The 22896-nt window shown below is 40.7% G+C and overlaps 1 protein-coding gene and 1 pseudogene across 1 annotated transcript; both read right to left on the reverse strand.

The window, feature by feature from the left end:
• Nucleotides 1-1547: 1547 nt before the first annotated feature.
• Brcc3-ps3 (BRCA1/BRCA2-containing complex, subunit 3, pseudogene 3) lies at nt 1548-19155 on the reverse strand (annotated as a pseudogene).
• A 1247-nt stretch (nt 19156-20402) lies between these two features.
• On the reverse strand, nt 20403-21341 carry Or4f14d (olfactory receptor family 4 subfamily F member 14D). Its single transcript, NM_001000580.1, has one exon. The coding sequence runs from the start codon at nt 21339-21341 to the stop codon at nt 20403-20405; it is 939 nt and encodes a 312-aa protein (NP_001000580.1).
• Between the last annotated feature and the right edge of the window lie 1555 nt (nt 21342-22896).

Here is a 22896-nt window from a genome sequence, read left to right on the forward strand (position 1 = left end):
CTACTTGTTCTCTAAGGGAGTTCTTTATGTCTTTCTTGAAGTCCTCCAGCATCATGATCAAATATGATTTTGAAACTAGATCTTGCTTTTCTGGTGTGTTTGGATATTCCGTGTTTGCTTTGGTGGGAGAATTGGGCTCCGATGATGGCATGTAGTCTTGGTTTCTGTTGCTTGGGTTCCTGCGCTTGCCTCTCGCCATCAGATTATCTCTAGTGTTACTTTGTTCTGCTATTTCTGACCGTGGCTAGACTGTCCTATAAGCCTGTGTGTCAGGAGTGCTGTAGACCTGTTTTCCTGTTTTCTTTCAGCCAGTTATGGGGACAGAGTGTTCTGCTTTCGGGCGTGTAGTTTTTCCTCTCTACAGGTCTTCAGCTGTTCCTGTGGGCCTGTGTCTTGAGTTCACCAGGCAGGTTTCTTGCAGGGGAAAAGTTGGTCCTACCTGTGGTTCCAAGGCTCAAGTTTGCTCGTGGGGTACTGCCTAAGTCCTCTCCGCGGCGGCAGCAACCGGGAAGATCTGCGCCGCTCTTTCCGGGAGCCTCCGTGCACCAGGGTTCCAGATGACGTTTGGTGTTTTCCTCTGGCGTCTGGATGTGCACAGAGTGCAGTCTCTTCTGGTTTCCCAGGCTTGTCTGCCTCTCTGAAGGTTTAGCTCTCCCTCCCACGGGATTTGGGTGCAGAGAACTGTTTATCCGGTCTGTTTCCTTCAGGTTCCGGCGGTGTCTCAGGCGCAGGGATCCTGCCGCTCCTGGGCCCTCCCCTACGGGAACCCAGAGGCCTTATACAGTTGCCTCTTGGGCCAGGGATGTGGGCAGGGGTTGGCAGTGTTGTTGGTCTCCTCCGCTCTGCAGCCTCAGGAGTGCCCACCTGATCAGGCGGTGAGGTCTCTCTCCCACGGGGTTTGGGAGCAGCTATTTTCACCATTTTTAGTGGCAATGTTTACATCTCTTTTCATTTCTACTGGTGCTATTTACTTTCGAGTTTCAGACACATCTTTTTCACCGACAGTTTCATCTTCATCTTTTTGCAGAATAAACAGCTTTAATTTTAACAAAGTCCAATCTCTCTACTTTGTTTTCTTGTGATATTGTGCTTTGGAGTTGAAAATGTTAGGTCCTTAAGTTCTGAAAATTTTTCTGGAATAACTTTTTTCCCTAAGTCTTCCATATTGGATTTAAATCCGTGATACATTCAGAGATTCTTTTACATATTTATTTATTTATTTATTGTATATATTTTGTTAGCTTGAGAAGGTTTGATTTGTTGAAATAAATGACTGTCTTTTCCTCTTTGAATCACATTTGTACTTTTTCAAACATAGTTAAGCACATTATTGTTGGGTTTATTTCTGGATTTTCTTCCCTGTTGCATTGATTCTTCTGTAAATATCATCGTATCTTGATCACTGTAGCTTTACAATAATAAATCTTGAAGTTATGTTAATGTAGGCCCTCCGACTCTATCTTTTTCAAAACTGATTTTTGTTTAATAAATTGTACGCGAGGTATTTCCGTTCACTCCACCCCACCCCCCCGGATTTTTTTTTTTTTTTTTGCTGCTCCCTCCCTTTATTCGAGCGAACGCAGCTCCGCCATGAGCTCCTCCTTCTCCCGCTGCAGCTCCCGCAGATGCTGCTGGTTTTGCTCCAATCTGTCCTCTAACCACTGCAGCAGAGGCCCAATCACCGCCTACATCTGACTGCACAAATTCTTGGTGAAGACCGAGCCATTGTGGATCTTGGTCACCGAGTCCAGATGTGTGAGGCTATGGATCCGCCTGTACGCTTCCTGCTCCTCCTGACACAGGATCTTCGGCAGCTCCACCGCGGACTCCAGGCAAACTTTCCCGATGGTGACGTGAGGAACGACGTGGACGGGGATTTCGATTCTCTCATAGTCTGAGCTTTTCTGGGCTTGTACGGATTGGAAGCAAGTGTAGAGGACACGTCCGGTCTTTGTGTTCTTGTCTTCTATGAAACAGGAGAAAATAAGTCCCACGAAGCCTTGGTCCATCATTTGGTACATGGCTTGCGTGCGAACATCCACGTGTGAAGGCCACACCGTTATGTGAGGGTGCGAATGGTACCAGCCGACGACTCTCATGGGATGGCCAGTGAGTTCCACCAACCTTTCCGCCTCAGTCCAGGCTGCAGACAGCTGCTCTCTACTCCCAATTTTCTTAGAAGCTAACAAACTGATTTCCAAAGTGGTTCTACAATTTTGCTTACCTCCACATCCTCAACAGCATGATATGACACTTGAAATTTTTTATTTTAGCCATTCTGATTGGTATAAGATGGAATCTCAGAATCATTTTGATTTACATTCTGCTGAAGACTAAGGACCTGAGTATTTTTAAGTGATTCACAGCCATTAGAATTTCTTCTGTTGAGACCCCGTGAGAGAGAGACCCAACCGCCAGGTCAGGTGGGCACTCCTGAGGCTGCAGAGCGGAAGAAACCACCAACACTGCTCACCCCTGCCCACATCCCTGGCCCAAGAGGAAACTGTATAAGGCCTCTGGGCTCCCGTGGGGGAGGGCCCAGGAGCGGCAGGACCCCTGCCTGAGACACCGCCAGAACCTGAAGGAAACAGACTGGATAAACAGTTCTCTGCCCCCAAATCCCGTGGGAGGGAGAGCTAAACCTTCAGAGAGGCAGACAAGCCTGGGAAACCAGAAGAGACTGCTCTCTGCACACACATCTCGGACGCCAGAGGAAAAAGCCAAAGACCATCTGGAACCCTGGTGCACTGAAGCTCCCGGAAGGGGCGGCACAGGTCTTCCTGGTTGCTGCCGCTGCAGAGAGCCCGTGGGCAGCACCCCACGAGCAAACTTGAGCCTCGGGACCACAGGTAAGACCAACTTTTCTGCTGCAAGAAAGCTGCCTGGTGAACTCAAGACACAGGCCCACAGGAACAGCTGAAGACCTGTAGAGAGGAAAAACTACACGCCTGAAAGCAGAACACTCTGTCCCCATAACTGACTGAAAGAGAGGAAAACAGGTCTACAGCACTCCTGACACACAGGCTTATAGGACAGTCTAGCCACTGTCAGAAATAGCAGAACAAAGTAACACTAGAGATAATCTGATGGCGAGAGGCAAGCGCAGGAACCCAAGCAAAAGAAACCAAGACTACATGGCACCATCGGAGCCCAATTCTCCCATCAAAACAAACATGGAATATCCAAACACACCAGAAAAGCAAGATCTAGTTTCAAAATCATTTTTGAACATGATGCTGGAGGACTTCAAGAAAGATGTGAAGAACTCCCTTAGAGAACAAGTAGAAGCCTACAGAGAGGAATCGCAAAAATGCTTGAAAGAATTCCAGGAAAACATAAATAAACAAGTAGAAGCCCATAGAGAGGAGACACAAAAATCCCTGAAAGAATTCCAGGAAAACATAAATAAACAAGTAGAAGCCCATAGAGAGGAGACACAAAAATCCCTGAAAGAATTCCAGGAAAACACAATCAAACAGTTGAAGGAATTAAAAATGGAAATAGAAGCAATCAAGAGAGAACACATGGAAACAACCCTGGATATAGAAAACCAAAAGAAGAGACAAGGAGCTGTAGATACAAGCTTCACCAACAGAATACAAGAGATGGAAGAGAGAATCTCAGGAGAATATGATTCCATAGAAATCATTGACTCAACTGTCAAAGATAATGTAAAATGGAAAAAGATACTGGTCCAAAACATACAGGAAATCCAGGACTCAATGAGAAGATCAAACCTAAGGATAATAGGTATAGAAGAGAGTGAAGTCTCCCAGCTCAAAGGACCAGTAAATATCTTCAACAAAATCATAGAAGAAAACTCCCCTAACCTAAAAAAAGAGATACCCATAGACATACAAGAAGCCTACAGAACTCCAAATAGATTGGACCAGAAAAGAAACACCTCCCGTCACATAATTGTCAAAACACCAAACGCACAAAATAAAGAAAGAATATTAAAAGCAGTAAGGGAAAAAGGTCAAGTAACATATAAAGGCAGACCTATCAGAATGACACCAGACTTCTCGCCAGAAACTATGAAGGCCAGAAGATCCTGGACAGATGTCATACAGACCCTAACAGAACACAAATGCCAGCCCAGGTTACTGTATCCAGCAAAACTCTCAATTAACATTGATGGAGAAACCAAGATATTTCATGACAAAACCAAATTTACACAATATCTTTCTACAAATCCAGCACTACAAAGGATAATAAATGGTAAAGCCCAACATAAGGAGGCAAGCTATACCCTAGAAGAAGCAAGAAACTAATCGTCTTGGCAACAAAACAAAGAGAATGAAAGCACACAAACATGACCTCACATCTAAATATGAATATAACCGGAAGCAATAATCACTATTCCTTAATATCTCTCAATATCAATGGCCTCAACTCCCCAATAAAAAGACATAGATTAACAAACTTGATACGCAACGAGGACCCTGCATTCTGCTGCCTACAGGAAACACACCTCAGAGACAAAAACAGACACTACCTCAGAGGGAAAGGCTGGAAAACAACTTTCCAAGCAAATGGTCAGAAGAAGCAAGCTGGAGTAGCCATTCTAATATCAAATAAAATCAATTTCCAACTAAAAGTCATCAAAAAAGATAAGGAAGGACACTTTATATTCATCAAAGGAAAAATCCACCAAGATGAACTCTCAATCCTAAATATCTATGCCCCAAATACAAGGGCACCTACATACGTAAAAGAAACCTTACTAAAGCTCAAAACACACATTGCACCTCACACAATAAGAGTGGGAGATTTCAACACCCCACTCTCATCAATGGACAGATCATGGAAACAGAAATTAAACAGTGATGTCGACAGACTAAGAGAAGTCATGAGCCAAATGGACTTAACGGATATTTATAGAACATTCTATCCTAAAGCAAAAGGATATACCTTCTTCTCAGCTCCTCATGGTACTTTCTCCAAAACTGACCATATAATTGGTCAAAAAAACGGGCCTCAACAGGTACAGAAAGATAGAAATAATCCCATGCATGCTATCGGACCACCACGGCCTAAAACTGGTCTTCAATAACAATAAGGGAAGAATGCCCACATATACGTGAAAATTGAACAATGCTCTACTCAATGATAACCTGGTCAAGGAAGAAATAAAGAAAGAAATTAAAAACTTTTTAGAATTTAATGAAAATGAAGGTACAACATACCCAAACTTATGGGACACAATGAAAGCTGTGCTAAGAGGAAAACTCATAGCGCTGAGTGCCTGCAGAAAGAAACAGGAAAGAGCATATGTCAGCAGCTTGACAGCACACCTAAAAGCTCTAGAACAAAAAGAAGCAAATACACCCAGGAGGAGTAGAAGGCAGGAAATAATCAAACGCAGAGCTGAAATCAACCAAGTAGAAACAAAAAGGACCATAGAAAGAATCAACAGAACCAAAAGTTGGTTCTTTGAGAAAATCAACAAGATAGATAAACCCTTAGCCAGACTAAAGAGAGGACACAGAGAGTGCGTCCAAATTAACAAAATCAGAAATGAAAAGGGAGACATAACTACAGATTCAGAGGAAATTCAAAAAAATCATCAGATCTTACTATAAAAACCTATATTCAACAAAACTTGAAAATCTTCAGGAAATGGACAATTTCCTAGACAGATACCAGGTATCGAAGTCAAATCAGGAACAGATAAACCAGTTAAACAACCCCATAACTCCTAAGGAAATAGAAGCAGTCATTAAAGGTCTCCCAACCAAAAAGAGCCCAGGTCCAGACAGGTTTAGTGCAGAATTCTTTCAAACCTTCATAGAAGACCTCATACCAATATTATCCAAACTATTCCACAAAATTGAAATAGATGGAGCCCTACCGAATTCCTTCTACGAAGCCACAATTACTCTTATACCTAAACCACACAAAGACACAACAAAGAAAGAGAATTTCAGACCAATTTCCCTTATGAATATCAACACAAAAATACTCAATAAAATTCTGGCAAACCGAATTCAAGAGCACATCAAAACAATCATCCACCATGATCAAGTAGGCTTCATCCCAGGCATGCGGGGATGGTTTAATATACGGAAAACCATCAACGTGATCCATTATATAAACAAACTGAATGAACAGAACCACATGATCATTTCATTAGATGCTGAGAAAGCATTTGACAAAATTCAACACCGCTTCATGATAAAAGTCCTGGAAAGAATAGGAATTCAAGGCCCATACCTAAACATAGTAAAAGCCATATAGAGCAAACCAGTTGCTAACATTAAACTAAATGGAGAGAAACTTGAAGCAATCCCACTAAAATCAGGGACTAGACAAGGCTGCCCACCCTCTCCCGACTTATTCAATATAGTTCTTGAAGTTCTAGCCAGAGCAATCAGACAACAAAAGGAGATCAAGGGGATACAGATCAGAAAAGAAGAGGTCAAAATATCACTATTTGCAGATGACATGATAGTATATTTAAGTGATCTCAAAAGTTCCACCAGAGAATTGCTAAAGCTGATAAACAACTTCAGCAAAGTGGCTGGGTATAAAATTAACTCAAATAAATCAGTTGCCTTCCTCTATACAAAAGAGAAACAAGCCGAGAAAGAAATTAGGGAAATGACACCCTTCATAATAGACCCAAATAATATAAAGTACCTCGGTGTGACTTTAACCAAGCAAGTAAAAGATCTGTACAATAAGAACTTCAAGACACTGAGGAAAGAAATTGAAGAAGACCTCAGAAGATGGAAAGATCTCCCATGCTCATGGATTGGCAGGATTAATATAGTAAAAATGGCCATTTTACCAAAAGCAATCTACAGATTCAATGCAATCCCCATCAAAATACCAATCCAATTCTTCAAAGAGGTAGACAGAACAATTTGCAAATTCATCTGGAATAACAAAAAACCCAGGATAGCTAAAGCTATCCTCAACAATAAAAGGACTTCAGGGGGAATCACTATCCCTGAACTCAAGCAGTATTACAGAGCAATAGTGATAAAAACTGCATGGTATTGGTACAGAGACAGACAGATAGACCAATGGAATAGAATTGAAGACCCAGAAATGAACCCACACACCTATGGTCACCTGATTTTTGACAAAGGAGCCAAAACCATCCAATGGAAAAAAGATAGCATTTTCAGCAAATGGTGCTGGTTCAACTGGAGGGCAACATGTCGAAGAATGCAGATCGATCCATGCTTATCACCCTGTACAAAGCTTAAGTCCAAGTGGATCAAGGACCTCCACATCAAACCAGACACACTCAAACTAATAGAAGAAAAACTAGGGAAGCATCTGGAACACATGGGCACTGGAAAAAATTTCCTGAACAAAACACCAATGGCTTACGCTGTAAGATCAAGAATCGACAAATGGGATCTCATAAAACTGCAAAGCTTCTGTAAGGCAAAGGACACTGTGGTTAGGACAAAACGGCAACCAACAGATTGGGAAAAGATCTTTACCAATCCTACAACAGATAGAGGCCTTATATCCAAAATATACAAAGAACTCAAGAAGTTAGATCGCAGGGAAACAAATAACGCTATTAAAAATGGGGTTCAGAGCTAAACAAAGAATTCACAGCTGAGGAATGCCGAATGGCTGAGAAACACCTAAAGAAATGTTCAACATCTTTAGTCATAAGGGAAATGCAAATCAAAACAACCCTGAGATTTCACCTCACACCAGTGAGAATGGCTAAGATCAAAAACTCAGGTGACAGCAGATGCTGGCGAGGATGTGGAGAAAGAGGAACACTCCTCCATTGTTGGTGGGATTGCAGACTGGTAAAACCATTCTGGAAATCAGTCTGGAGGTTCCTCATAAAATTGGACATTGAACTGCCTAAGGATCCAGCTATACCTCTCTTGGGCATATACCCAAAAGATTCCTCAACATATAAAAGAGACACGTGCTCCACTATGTTCATCGCAGCCTTATTTATAATAGCCAGAAACTGGAAAGAACCCAGATGCCCTTCAACAGAGGAATGGATACAGAAAATGTGGTACATCTACACAATGGAATATTACTCAGCTATCAAAAACAACGAGTTTAAGAAATTCGTAGGCAAATGGTTGGAACTGGAAAATATCATCCTGAGTGAGCTAACCCAATCACAGAAAGACATACCTGGTATGCACTCATTGATAAGGGGCTATTAGCCCAAATGCTTGAATTACCCTAGATCCCTAGAACAAACGAAACTCAAGACGGATGATCAAAATGTGAATGCTTCACTCCTTCTTTAAATGAGGAAAAAGAATACCCTTGGCAGGGAAGGGAGAGGCAAAGATTAAAACAGAGACTGAAGGAACACCCATTCAGAGCCTGCCCCACATGTGGCCCATACATATACAGCCACCCAATTAGACAAGATGGATGAATCAAAGAAGTGCAGACCGACAGGAGCCGGATGTAGATCGCTCCTGAGTGACACAGCCAGAATACAGCAAATACAGAGGCGAATGCCAGCAGCAAACCACTGAACTGAGAATAGGTCCCCCGTTGAAGGAATCAGAGAAAGAACTGGAAGAGCTTGAAGGGGCTCGAGACCCCAAAAGTACAACAATGTCAAGCAACCAGAGCTTCCAGGGACTAAGCCACTGCCTAAAGACTATACATGGACTGACCCGGACTCTGACCCCATAGGTAGCAATGAATATCCTAGTAAGAGCACCAGTGGAAGGGGAAGCCCTGGGTCCTGCTAAGACTGAACCCCCAGTGATCTAGACTATGGGGGGAGGGCGGCAATGGGGGGAGGGTTGGGAGGGGAACACCCATAAGGAAGGGGAGGGGGGAGGGGGATGTTTGCCCGGAAACTGGGAAAGGGAATAACACTTGAAATGTATATAAGAAATACTCAAGTTAATAAAAAAAAAAAAGAGTTTCTTCTGTTGAGAACTCTGTTTAGCTCTGTTCCCATTTTTAGCTGGGTTATTTGGTTTGTTGCTGTCCAATTTTTTATATATATTGGATATTAGCCCTTTGTCATATGTAGGGTTAGGGAAGATCTTTTGCCCATTCTGTAGGCTGCCATTTTGTCCTACTGACAGTGTCCTTTGCCTAACAGAAGCTTTTCAGTTTCATGAAGTTATATTCATGAACTGTTGGTGTTAATACCTCAGCTGTTGGTGTTCTGTTTAGAAAGTTATCTCTTGTACAAATGCATTCAAGGCTATTCCCCACTTTCCTTCCTATCAGATTTAATATATCCAGATTTATGTTGAGATTGTTGATCCTCTGGGACTTTAGTTTTGTTTGGGGTGATAGATATGGATCTGTTTGTATTCTTCTGCATACAGATACCAAGTTATGCCAGCAACATTTGGTGAAGATGCTTTCATTTTCCCTTACATGGTTTTGGCTTCTTTGTCAAAATCAAGTGTCCTTAGGTATGTGAATTTCTTTCTGGGTCTTTACTTCAAGTCCATTGCTCAACCTGTCTATTTTCATAAAAATACCATGTGGCTCTTATTACTATTGTTATGAGTACAGCTTGAGATCAGGAATAGTGATACCACCAGAAGTTCTTTTATTATACAGGATTGTTGTCAATATCCTAAGTTTTTTTATTTTTCCACATGAAGCTAAGAAATGTTTTTTCATTTATTTATTTATTTATTTATTTATTTATTTATTTGATTGATTGATTGATTGATTACAATCCAGCTGTTACCCTCCCTTCTGGTTCTCACTCCCAGAGTTCCTCATCCCATTGCTTCTCCCCCACCAGCATTCCCTCCTCTTTGGGGCCTCCCACCTCTCCCACTGAGGCCGGACCAGGTAGTTTTCTGCCATATATGTGTCAGGGCCTGTGACCAGTTCATGTATGCTAACTGGTTGGTGGCTTAGTGTCTGGGAGCTCCCAGGGGTTCAGGTTAGTTGAGGCTGCTGGTCTTTCTATGGGGTTGTCCTACTCTTCATCTTCCTCCATCCTTCCCCTAATTTAAACACAAGGTCCCCAACTTCAGTCCAATGGTTGGGTGTAAGTATCTGTGTCTGGCTCAGTTAGCTACTGGTTGGGCCTCTCAGATAGCAACCATGCTAGACTCCTGCCATTTATGCTCTTTGGGATCTAAGTTACCTCACTCAGGATGATATTTTGTAGTTCCATTCATTTGCCTGCAAAACACATGATGCTTTCTTTATTAATAACTAATTAGTATTCTATTATGTAAATGAACCACATTTTCTGTATCCATTCTTCGTTTGAGGGACATCTAGGCTGGTTCAACATTTTGGCTATTACAAACAAGGCCTCTATGAACACAGTGGAGTCCCTATGTTATGATGGGGCATCTTTTGGGTATATGCCCAAGAATGGTATATCTGGGTCTTCGGGTGGATCTAATTCCAATTTTCTGTGGAACTGCCAGGTTAATTTCCAGAGTGGTTGTACCAGTTTGCAATCCCACCAGCAATGAGGGAGTGTTGAATAGAAGAGAAAGTGAAAGATAGCTCATTGGCACAGAGAAAAATTTTCTAAATAGAAATCCAATGGCTCAGGCTCTAAAACCAAGAACTGATAAATGGGCCTCATGAAACTGAAAAGATTCTATAAGACAAAAGGCACAGTCAATAGGACAAATCAGCAACATACAGATTGGGGAAAAAAACTTCACTAACCCCACATCTGATAGAGGGCTAATATCCAAAACATATAAAGAACCCACGAAGGTAACTCCCAAAACAACAAATGAACCAATTAAACCAGGATACAGAGTTAAGCAGAGAGTTCAAAACAGAGGAATCTCAAATGGCTGAGAAGCTGAGTTCACAGTCCTTAGTCACCAGGGAAATGCATATCAAAATGAAATTCCACCTTACATCAATTTGGTGGGCTAAGATCAAAAAACTCAGGTGACAATAGGAGGAGAAGCCCTTGGTTGTGCCAAGGCTTGACCCCCTGCTTAGGGGAATGTTAGGGGAGGTAGGGAGGAAAGGGTGGGTGGACAGATGGGGAAATACCCCAAAGGAAGAAGGGGAGGGGAGATAGGATAGGGGGTTGTGTACTAGAAACCTGGAAATAGGATAGCATATGAAATGTAAATTTTAAAAAATCTAATTTAAAAAATGGTTGAAAAAAAAGAGATTTCTAGCTGGGGACTGAACCTAGCTAATTTCAGCCCACAACTCCCTGCTCCCCAACCCCAGGGGAGAGGAGAGATCTCACCACCCAGACAGGTGGGCACTACTGTGACTGCAGGGCAGGAGAGACCGCAAGTACTGCTCACGCCTGCCCATATCCCTGGCTCAAGAGGAAACTGTATAGGGCCTATGTGAACAGGAACATAGGGGCACACAATTCTGTGGGCCAGACACCAACTGGATTTGAAGGGACCTGGTCAAACAGCTTCCTGCACCCAAATCCCATGGGAGGGAGAGCTAGACCTTCAGAGGGACAGACAGGCCTGGGAAGCCAGAGAAGACTACTCTCTGCCCACAACTGACTCAAGAGGAAAACGCCTAGTGCCATCTGGGACCTGGGGAACAGTGTTCTGAGTGATGGGGCAGGTCCTACTGGTTGTTAGCCTCATAGAGAGCTGAAACCAGACTCTGAGAAGCTACTTCAGGCCCAAGACCAGAGGTAAGACCAACCTTTCTGTTCCAAGTGACCTGCCTGGTGGACTGAGCACACATGCCCACAGGAACACCTGAAAATCAGTAGACAGGAACGACTACACGCCTGGACCAGAACACTCTGTTCCCATAACTGGCTGAAAGAGAACAGGAAAACAGGTCTACAGCACTCCTGACACACAGGCCTATAGGACGGTCTAAGCACTGTCAGAAATAGAAGAACAAGGTAACACCAGAGACAACGTGATGGTAAGAGACAAGCGCAGAAATCCAAGCAACAGAAACCAAGACTACATGGTATCATCGGAGCCCAATTCTTCTACCAAAGCAAACACTGAATATCCAAAGACACCAAAAAAAGCAAGATCTAGATATTAAATTAAATTTGTCCATGATGATGGAGAACTTCAAAAAGACATAAAGAACTCCATTAGAGAATTGCAGGAAAACACAAATTAACAAGCAGAAGCCTATAAAGAGGAAATGCAAAAATCCCTGAAAGACTTACAGGAAAACACAATCAAAAAGGTGAAGGAATTAAAAATGGAAATAGAAGCAATAAAGAAAGCACAAAGGGAGACAACCCTAGATATAGAAAAACAAAGGAAGAGACAAAGAGCCAGAGATAAAAGCATCTCCAAAAGAATGCAAGAGATAGAAGAGAGAATCTCAGGAACAGAACATTCCATAGATATCATCGAAACAATTGTCAAAGATAATGTAAAATGGAAAAAGATACTGGTCCAAAACATACAGGAAATCCAGGACACAATGAGAAGATTGAACCTAAGGAAAATAGGTATAGACGAGAGTGAAGACTCCCAACTCAAAGGAACAGTAATATCTTCAACAAAATCATAGAAGAAAACTTCCCTAACCTAAAGAAAGAGATTCCCATAAACATACAAGGAACAAACAGAACTCCAAATAGATTGGACCAGAAAAGAAACTCCTCCCATCACATAATAGTCAAAACACCAAATGCACAAAACAAAGAAAGAATATTAAAAGCCGTAAGGGAAAAAGTCAAGTAACATATAAAGGCAGACCTATCAGAATTACACCAGACTTCTCACCAGAGACTATGAAAGCCAAAAGATCCTGGACAGATGTCATACAGACCCTAAGAGAACACAAATGCCAGCCCAGTTTACTGTATCCAGCAAAGCTTTCAATTAACATAGGTAGAGAAACCAAGATATTCCATGACAAAACCAAATTTTGACAATATCGTTCAGCAAATCCAGCCCTACAAAGAATAATAAATGTAAAGCCAAACACAAGAATGCAAGCTACACACTAGAAAAAGCAAGAAACTAGTCGTTTTGCAACAAAACAAAGAGAAGACAAGCACAGACATCATCTCACATCGAAATACAAATAAAACAGGAAGCAACAATCTCTATTCCTTAATATCTCTAAACAACAATGGACTCAATACCCCAATAAAAAAACATAGATTAACAAACTGGAAGAGCAATGAGGACCCTACACTTTGCTGCCTACAGGAAACACACCTCAGAGACAAAGACAGACACTACCTCAGAGTGAAAGGCTGGAAAACAACTTTCCAAGCAAATGGTCTGAAGAAGAATGCTGGATTAGCCATTCTAATATCGAATAAAATCAATTTTCAACTAAAAGTCATCAAAACAGATAAGGAAGGATGCCTCATATTCATCAAAGGAAAAATCCTCCAAGATGAACTCTCAATCCTAAATATCTATACTCCAAATACAAGGGCACCTACATACATAAAAGAAACCTTACTAAAGCTCAAAGCACACATTGCACCTCACAAAATAATAGGAGATTTCAACACCCAACTCTCATCAATGGAGAGATCATGTAAACAGAAATTAAACAGAGACATAGACAGACTAAGAGAAGTCATGAACCAAATGGATTTAACAGATATTTATAGAACATCCTATCCTAAAACAAAAGGATAAACTTTCTTCTCACCACCTCATGGTACTTTCTCCAAAATTGACCATATAATTGGTCATAAAACAGGCCTCAACAGATACAGAAAGATAGAAATAATCCCATGGGTCCTATCAGACCACCACGGGTTAAAGCTGGTCTTCAATAACAATAAGGAAAGAAGATCAACATATATATGGAAGTTGAACACTGCTCTACTCAATGATAACCTGGTCAAGAAAGAAAGAAAGAGAGAGAGAAAGAAAGAAAGAAAGAAAGAAAGAAAGAAAGAAAGAAAGAAAGAAAGAAAGAAAGGAAGGAAGGAAGGAAGGAAGGAAGAAATAAATTAAAGACTTCTTAGAATTTAATGAAAATGAAGGTACAACATACCCAAACTTATGGGACACAATGAAAGCTGTGCTAAGAGGAAAACTCAGAAAGCTCTGAGTGCCTGCAGAAAGAAACAGAACAGAGCATATATAAGCAGATTGACAGCACACCTAAAAGCTCTAGAAGAAAAAGAAGCAAACACACCCAGGAGGACTAGAAGGCAGGAAATCATCAAACTCAGAGCTGAAATCAACCAAGTGGAAATAAAAAAGACTATAAAAAGAATCAACAGAACCAAAAGCTGATGTTTAATAAAATCAACAAGATAGATAAACCAGACTAACCAAAGGACACAGAGAGTGTGTCCAAATTAACAAAATCAGAAATGGAAAGGGAGACAAAATAGAGCCAGAGGAAATTCAAAAAATCATCAGATCCTACTACAAAAGCATACATTCAAAAAACTTGAAAATCTGGAGGAAATGGACAATTTCCTAGACAGATACCAGATACCACAGTTAAATCAGGAACAAATAAACCATTTAAACAACCCCATAACTCCTAAAGAAATGGAAGCAGTCATTAAAAGTGTCCCAACCAAAAAGAGCGCAGGTCCAGATGGGTTCAGTGCAGAATTCTATCGGACTTTCATAGAAGACCTCATACCAATACTATCCAAACTATTCCACAAAATTGAAACAAATGGAGCGCTACCGAATTCCTTCTATGAAGCCACAATTACTCATATACCTAAACCACACAAAGACCCAACAAAGAAAAAGAACTTCAGACCAATTTCCCTTCTGAATATCGAGGCAAAAATACTCAATAAAATTCTTGCAAACCACCACTGAACTGAGAATAGGACCCCCGTTGAAGGAATCAGAGAAAGAATTGGAAGAGCTTGAAGGGGCTCGAGACCCCATATGTACAACAATGCCAAGCAACCAGAGCTTCCAGGGACTAAGCCACTACCTAAAGACTGGTACCTGGACTGACCCTGGACTCTGACCTCATAGGTAGCAATGAATATCCTAGTAAGAGCACCAGTGGAAGGGGAAGCCCTGGGTCCTGCTAAGACTGAACCCCCAGTGAACTAGACTATGGGGGGAGGGCGGCAATGGGGGGAGGGTTGGGAGGGGAACACCCATAAGGAAGGGGAGGGGGGAGGGGGATGTTTGCCCGGAAACCGGGAAAGGGAATAACACTCGAAATGTATATAAGAAATACTCAAGTTAATAAAAAAAAAAATTCTTGCAAACCGAATTCAAGAGCACATCAAAACAATCATCTACCATGATCAAGTAGGCTTCATTCCAGGGATGCAGAGATGGTTTAATATATGGAAAACCATCAACGTGATCCATTATATAAACAAACTGAAAGAACAAAACCACATGATCATTTCATAAGATGCTTTTTCATAAAAGCATTTGACAAAATTCAACACCCCTTCATGATAAAAGTCCTGGAAAGAACAAGAATTTAAGGACCATACCTAAGCATAGTAAAAGCCATATACAGCAAACCAGTAACTAATATTAAACTAAATGGAGAGGAACGTGAAGCAATCTCACGAAATTCAGGGACTAGACAAGGCTGCCCACTCTCTCCCTACTTATTCAATATAGTTCTTGAAGTTCTAGCCAGAGCAATCAGACAACAAAAGGACATCAAAGGGATACAGATTGGAAAGGAAGAAGTCAAAATATCACTATTTGCAGACGATATGATTGTATACTTCAGTAATCCCAAAAGTTCCACCAGATAAGTACTAAACCTGATAAACAACTTCAGCAAGTGGCTGGTTATAAAATTAAATCAAATAAATCAGTAACCTTCCTTTACACAAAAGAGAAACAAGCCGCGAAAGAAATTAGGGAAAGGACACCCTTCATAATAGTCCCAAATAATATAAAATACCTCGATGTGACTTTAACGAGCAAGTGAAAGATCTGGATGATAAGAACTTCAAGCCTCTGAAGAAAGAAATCGAAGAAGATCTCAGAAGATGGAAAGATCTCCCATGCTCATGGGTTTGCAAAATTAATACAGTAAAAATGGCCATTTTAACAACAGTGATCTACAGATTCAGTGAAATCCCCATCAAAATTCCAACCTAATTCTTCATAGGGTTAAACAGAACAATTTGCAAATTCATCTAGAATAACAAAAAACCCAGGATTGCAAAAACTATCCTCAACAATAAAAGGACCTCTGGGGGAATTACTATCCCTGAAATCAAGCAGTATTACAGAGCAATAGTGATAAAAACTGTATGGAATTGGTACAAAGACAGACAGATAGACCAGTGGAATAGAACTGAAAACCCCGAAATGTACCCGCACACCTATGGTCACTTGATTTTTGACAAAGGAGCCAATATCATCCAATGGAAAAAAGATAGCATTTTCAGCAAATAGTGCTGGTTCCACTGGACATCAGCATGTGGAGGAATGCAATCGATCCATTCTTATCACCCTGTACAGAGCTTAAGTACAAGTGGATCAAGGACCTCCACATAAACCAGATACACTCAAATTAATAGAAGAAAAAGTGGGGGAAAATCTCAAACACATGGGCATGGAGAAAATTTTCTGAACAAAACGCCAATGGCTTATACTCTAAGATCAAGAATCGACAAATGGGATCTGATAAAACAGCAAAGCTTCTCTAAGACAAAGGACACTGTTGTTAGAACAAAACGACATCCAACAGATTGGGAAAAGATCTTTACCAATCCTACAACAGATAGAGGCCTTATATCCAAAATATACAAAGAACTCAAAAAGTTAGACTGCACAGAGACAAATAACCCTATTTAAAAATGGGGTTCAGCCCAAACCCGTGGATCCCTGCCAGCAGCAGCTCTCTGCTCCCAAACCCCGTGGGAGAGAGCCCTCACCGCCTGGACAGGTGGGCACTCCTGAGACTGCAGAGCGGAAGAGACCACCAACACTGCCCACCCCTGCCCACATCCCTGGCCCAAGAGGAAACTGTATATGGCCTCTGGGTTCCCGTAATTCCTTTAGCTGTTTCCTTTTTCCTGGAATTCTTTCAGGGATTTTTGTGATTCCTCTCTATAGGCTTCTACTTATTTATTTATGTTTTCCTGCATTTCTCTAAGGGAGTTCTTTATGTCTTTTTGAAGTCCTCTATCATCATGATCAAATGTGATTTCAAACCAAGATCATGCTTTTCTGGTTTTTTTGGATATTCAGTGTTTGCTTTGGTGGGAGAATTGGGCTCTGATGATGCCAGGTAGACTTGGTTTCTGTGCTTGGTTTCTTTCGCTTGCCTCTCACCGTCACTTTGTCTTTGGTGCTACCTTGTTCTGCTATATCTGACAGTGGCTATACCATACTATAGGCCTGTGTGTCAGGAGTGCTGTAGACCTATTTTCCTGTTTTCTTTCAGCCAGTTTTGGGAACAGAGTGTTCTGCTTTCAGGAGTGTAGTCTTTCCTGTCTACAGGTCTTCAGTTTTTCCTGTGGGGGTGTGTCCTGAGTCCACCAGGCAGGTCGCTTGGAGCAGAAAAGTTCAGCTTACCTCTGGTCCCAGGCCTGATATTGCTCCTGTGTTCTGTGTTTCAGCTCTCCATGAGGGCTGCACCAAGGAGGGCCTGCCCTGCCTTTCCTTGCACCCCTGTGCACAGGGATGCCAGATGGCGTTAGGTGTTTTCCTCTAGAGTCAGAAATGTGGGCAGAATGTACTCTCTTCTGGCTTCCCAGGCATGTCTGTCCCTCTGAAGGTTGAGCTCTCTCTCCCACGGGACTTGGGTGCAGGGAGCTGTTGACTGGGTCCCTTCAGATCTGGGTGGTATCTGGACCACAGGCTGGACCCTGCTGCTTGAATGCCCCTATCTTCCTGTTCCCAGAGGCCCTGTACAGTTTCCTCTAGGGCCAGGGATATGGGCAAGGGTGAGCAGTATTGGCCTTCTCTCCAGCCCTGCAGTATCAGGAGTGCCCACCTGTATGGGCAGTGAGCTTTCTCTCCCAGGGAGCTGTGGGCTGGGATCAGCAAGATTCAGCTTCAGCTAAAAACCAGAAGTGTCTGGGCCCAAAGGGATTTTGCCTCTTTGTGTCCTGAGTCCACCAGGCAGGTCACTTGAAGCAGAAAAGTTCACCTTACCTTTGGTCCCGGTCCTGAAGTTGCTCCTGGGGTGCTGAGTTTGAGCTCTCCATGAGGGCAGCAATCAGGAGGGCCTGCTCTGCCTTTCCTCTGGCACTTGTGCACAGGGGCCCAAGATGGTGTTAGGTTTTTTCCTCTAGAGTCAGAAATGTGAGCAGAGTATAGGCTCTTCTTGCTTCCCAGGCATGTCTGCACCTCTGAAGGTTGAGCTCTCCCTCCCACGGGATTTGGGTGCAGGAAGCTGTTGACTGGGTCCCTTCAGATCCAGGCAGTGTCTGGACCGCAGGGATAGATTTTTTTTTGAAAGTTTGGATAAGGAACCTTTTTGACATAGACCAACGAATTGATTTCTTTAGTTGTATCTTCTGCACCTGAGATTTTCTCTCCCATTTCTTGTATTCTGTGGGTGATCCTTGTCTATGTAGTGATAACCTGTTTAATATTAGATAAGACAAAAACTGTACCTAAATATGAGTGCTAATATCCTAATTTTAGTATGAGCAAATGCAGCTAAATATTTGAAGTCACCTGATAGAAGCAAAAATCTTAGGCTATTATTGTTGGTTTTTAAAATAATTTCTAATTACACAGAGTGTTTGAATCTACCCTCACTTTTAAAATTAAAACATGAATCATAAAGGTGAATATGTTTTTATCATAACCTGTAATCTATGTCCCTTATCTTTCTATAATGAAAAGCATCTTTTGATACGTACTCTTCTATACCTTACTTGTGCTTTACATTTATATGTATTTGCCTTTTTAAATATAGATGGCTGCCCTTTCTTTCCACAGTTTTCACATGGTACAAGTAGCTGGTTGAAATCTGGGAAGAAGATATAAAGTACTCTGCTATACACAATTATTCAGGTAGGACCATAAGAACAAATAAAGCTATCAAAAAGAATGAATTCCAAAACAACACAGGCTATTGTCATTGCCTTTGGTTGCACTCCATAGCTACATGGAAAAAGCCTATTGTTGAAGACATCCCATCACTTGACTGCTAAGTATAGAAGAATCAATCCTGAACTGAAGCAGAAACCCTCCTGCTTCCAGATTTTACAATGTCAAAAGGTGCTATGTAGGCTCATGGAGATTTAAAAAAAATATCAGTGGTCTTACCCAGTGCTGAAGCTTGCATATTGTAATAATATTGTAATGATGATGTTCCAGGCACTCGGGTCATGTTGGCACAACTGTTATATGAGTAACTAATGGATTTATGATGAAGTTGAGGCCTGTTCCACTGAAAAAATTTACATGCATGAATTATAGCATAATCCTCATCAGAAACTTATGCCTGGGGACCTCATGAGTTCTAGAGTAGAGCTTGCTGTTTTACTTTACTCCATGCTTCTGCTTTCACATTTCCTGCTAAATAGTTATTTTTATATCCATAGACATAGTCAGAGAAGCTTCTTTTTGCGATGGGCAAAGTCAATTCTGAGGTGCATCATTTGTCAAAGTGGCAGAATAAAAGACTGAAAGATGAGCCCTAAATGGACCATCATTATCAATATCCATAACACTGCCAAGGCTCAAAGAAGATTGTGGGGAAAAATAGGCTGAAAGAACATAAATCAGAGGAATAAGGAAGAGTGCAATGGAATGCTGACTTCTGATATTATAAAAGTCCAACCATGAATTCCAACCAGCTGAAGTTATTTGAACATGTTGTACACAAGAACTAGACAACCAAACTGCATAAATAGATGGGAGGGATGCTTTTCATGCCTCGTTCCTTATTGAGAAGCTATTGGCAAGTGATAGCTCCTAGGAAAGTAGAATTACCTTCTAAAGAATGTTCCCACTGGATGAATTCTCATACTATAGTGAATAGCCCTACATCCATACACATGGGCAGCACTAACAACATTTAGTAATATCAAAAAAAGAGAGAGACAGAGAGAGAGAGAGAGAGTTGAAGTTAGGAGGGAAACCTGTTGGAAAGTAGAAAGAGAAATATTAAGAAATGATAAGATCAATACATGTGTGAAATTCTTAAAAATTATATAATATGTTATATATATTTTTATATATTTTTAACATATAAATGTTTATATATATGTTAAAAAATAAACAAGTATTCCCAGTAAGTACTTCCATACTTCCATAATTCCTACATGTTATTTTTTTAAATCTTATTTTCTCTGTTTTAAATGTCTTAATGTAGGCTTCCAGCTTCTTTGTGTCCAAATATTGAGATCAAAAATATTCCTTGGGAATTGAGGCTCAATATTATCATATTTACTTTGTAAATACCTGTAATTTATTTTCTATTTTCAGAAGAGGTTTTCTCACCCTACTAAAATGAAGAAAATGGATCAAATATTAATATAAACATAGACATAATATAAATATAGACAGAGTGTAGAAAGGCAGTTTTTGCACTGAGATTGGTGAAAATGCACTCTATATTCACAAGGCAAGCAATTAAGAGATCTTTCTATAACCCAGTAGCTGTTTGAATATTTTCTTCATTGCCATCCTCATTTCTTGATTCCTAAGTGTATAGATCACAGGATTCAGAAAAGGAGTGATAACTGCGTCAAATATGGCCAGAAATTTATCAAGGTGTATGGAGGGAGATGGCCATGTATAAACAAATATCAAAGGACCAAAAAATAGGACCACTACTAAGACATGAGCTGACAGTGTGGATAGGGCTTTAGAGAAACCACTTGAAGAGTGTTTTTGTACAGAGATGATGATGAAAATATATGAGATTATCAGTATGAAGAAGGAGCCCACAGAGATGAACCCACTGTTGGCTGTGACCATGAATTCTAGTTTGTGAGTGTCTATGCAAGCAAGCTTGATGAACCGGGGAAGATCACAGTAGAAGCTGTCCAACACATTTGGTCCACAAAAAGGTAAATTTATGACAAAAGCCAACTGAACCAAAGAATGTATAAGGCCAACTAACCAGGCAATCACTACAAAGAAGAGACACATTCTTGGGCTCAAAATGGTCAGGTAATGGAGAGGTTTACATATGGCTACATATCTATCAAAGGCCATAGCTATAAGTAAAACCATCTCCACACCACCAATGACATGAATGGAAAAGATCTGGACAACACAACCTCTAAAGGAGATGACTTTGTGCTTTTTGAACAGATCGTAAATCATCTTGGGGGAAGTAACAGAAGAAACACCTAGGTCAATGAAGGAGAGGTTAGCCAGCAGAAAGTACATTGGAGAGTGTAAGTGAGGGTCTGAAGCCACAGTAAAAATAATGAGGGAGTTTCCCATCATGCTGGCCACATAAAACATAGATGAGAACATAAAGAGAAGAAGCTGGATGTCCCAAGAGTTGGTGAGTCCAAGAAATACAAACTCTGATACCACAGAGAGATTTGCTCCTCCCATTAGCATGTATGCCACTATTACCTGAAGAAGAAAACAAGAAAAATATAAATTATATTAATAGAATATACTAATATCCTATATTAATAGGTTACATCAAGACAAATTATAAAAGTCTGTTTATAATATAACATTAAAACCAAATTAAAGACAAATATATGAAAAATGGACACCATTTAATATTGAGGAATGAACTTTAAAAGTATTTTATAGCTGTTAAAGATGTTTTATCAAAAGCTCAATGGACACCATTTAATATTGAGGAACGAACTTTAAAATAAAAGTATTTTATAGCTGGTAAAGACTTTTTATCAAAAGCTCAGAGTGGATATAAAAAAATGATCTTTAAGTTGTTGGTATGCATATAAAGTAAACCTCCATTATGAACGAATTGTATAAGGCATTCACAAAATTTCAAAATATGGTATTATGTAGCTTTGGAATAAAGTACTCACCTATTAGACACTGACCACAATTTTGGAAGGGAGAAGGGGGGATGTAAGGATTTTTGTTAAAGCTACAATGTGATTAAGCAAAATTCATTTTTGCATAACCCATGCAACATGAGGAAATTACAACATTATATGCAAGTAATTTCTTCCCATTTTCCTTGAACATCACAATAATAATACAGAAATACATGAATGCTCATTAAGACTTGAGTGAATAGTACACGAACACACACTAACACATAGACACAATGGAATATTCTTCAGCTTTTTAAAAGAAGGGAATCCTGTTTTGTAATAATCTACCTGATCCTAGTGGTCATTGATACACATGAAATTAAAGAGAAACAAAAGTCAATACTGAGAATCTCACAAAAACATAGAATCCAAAGCTGACATATTCAGAAAAGCAGTGAATACGTGTTGTAACATGTATGTCTTAGTTAGGGTTTTACAGCTATGAACAGACACCATAATCAAGGCAACTCTTCTAAAGACAACATTTAATTGGGCCTGGCTTATAGGTTCAGAAGTTCAGTCCATTATTATCAAGGCAGGAGCAAGGCAGCATCCAAGCAGGCATGGTACAGAAAGAGCTGAAAGTTCTACATCTTCATCTGAAGGCTGCTAGGAGAAGAATAGCTTCCAGGCAGCTAGGACTAGAGACTCAAAGCCCACATCTACAGTGACACACCTACTCCAACAGGAACACAGCTCCTAATAGTGCTGGACCAAGCATATTGAAACCACCACAATGTAGAAATAAAGATGATTGGGAAGTGGAAGAGAAAATGTTGGTCCAAAATATAGACGTTCTGCTAGGATGCTCTGTTTCTGAAAATCCATGGATCATCACAACTGTGGTTGACAGTAATACTGGGCTGTTTGAAATGAGGAGATTGTCAATGTTCTCACAGGAAGTAAATGTATGAGATGGCTAAGTAGTTTCTTTTAATTGTTTCACAATGTACACAAACATCAGAACATCACACTGGATTCTGTATAGGAATAAGAGTTATTTATCAGTTAGTTATACCTTAATAAAACTGGCGAGGGGAAACTACCTACAACACCTAGGAATTGTGAAAAGGTGGCCAACAACACAGGGA

The sequence above is a fragment of the Rattus norvegicus genome, chromosome 3 (assembly GCF_036323735.1).
Source record: "Rattus norvegicus strain BN/NHsdMcwi chromosome 3, GRCr8, whole genome shotgun sequence".
NCBI classification, from domain to species: domain Eukaryota; kingdom Metazoa; phylum Chordata; class Mammalia; order Rodentia; family Muridae; genus Rattus; species Rattus norvegicus.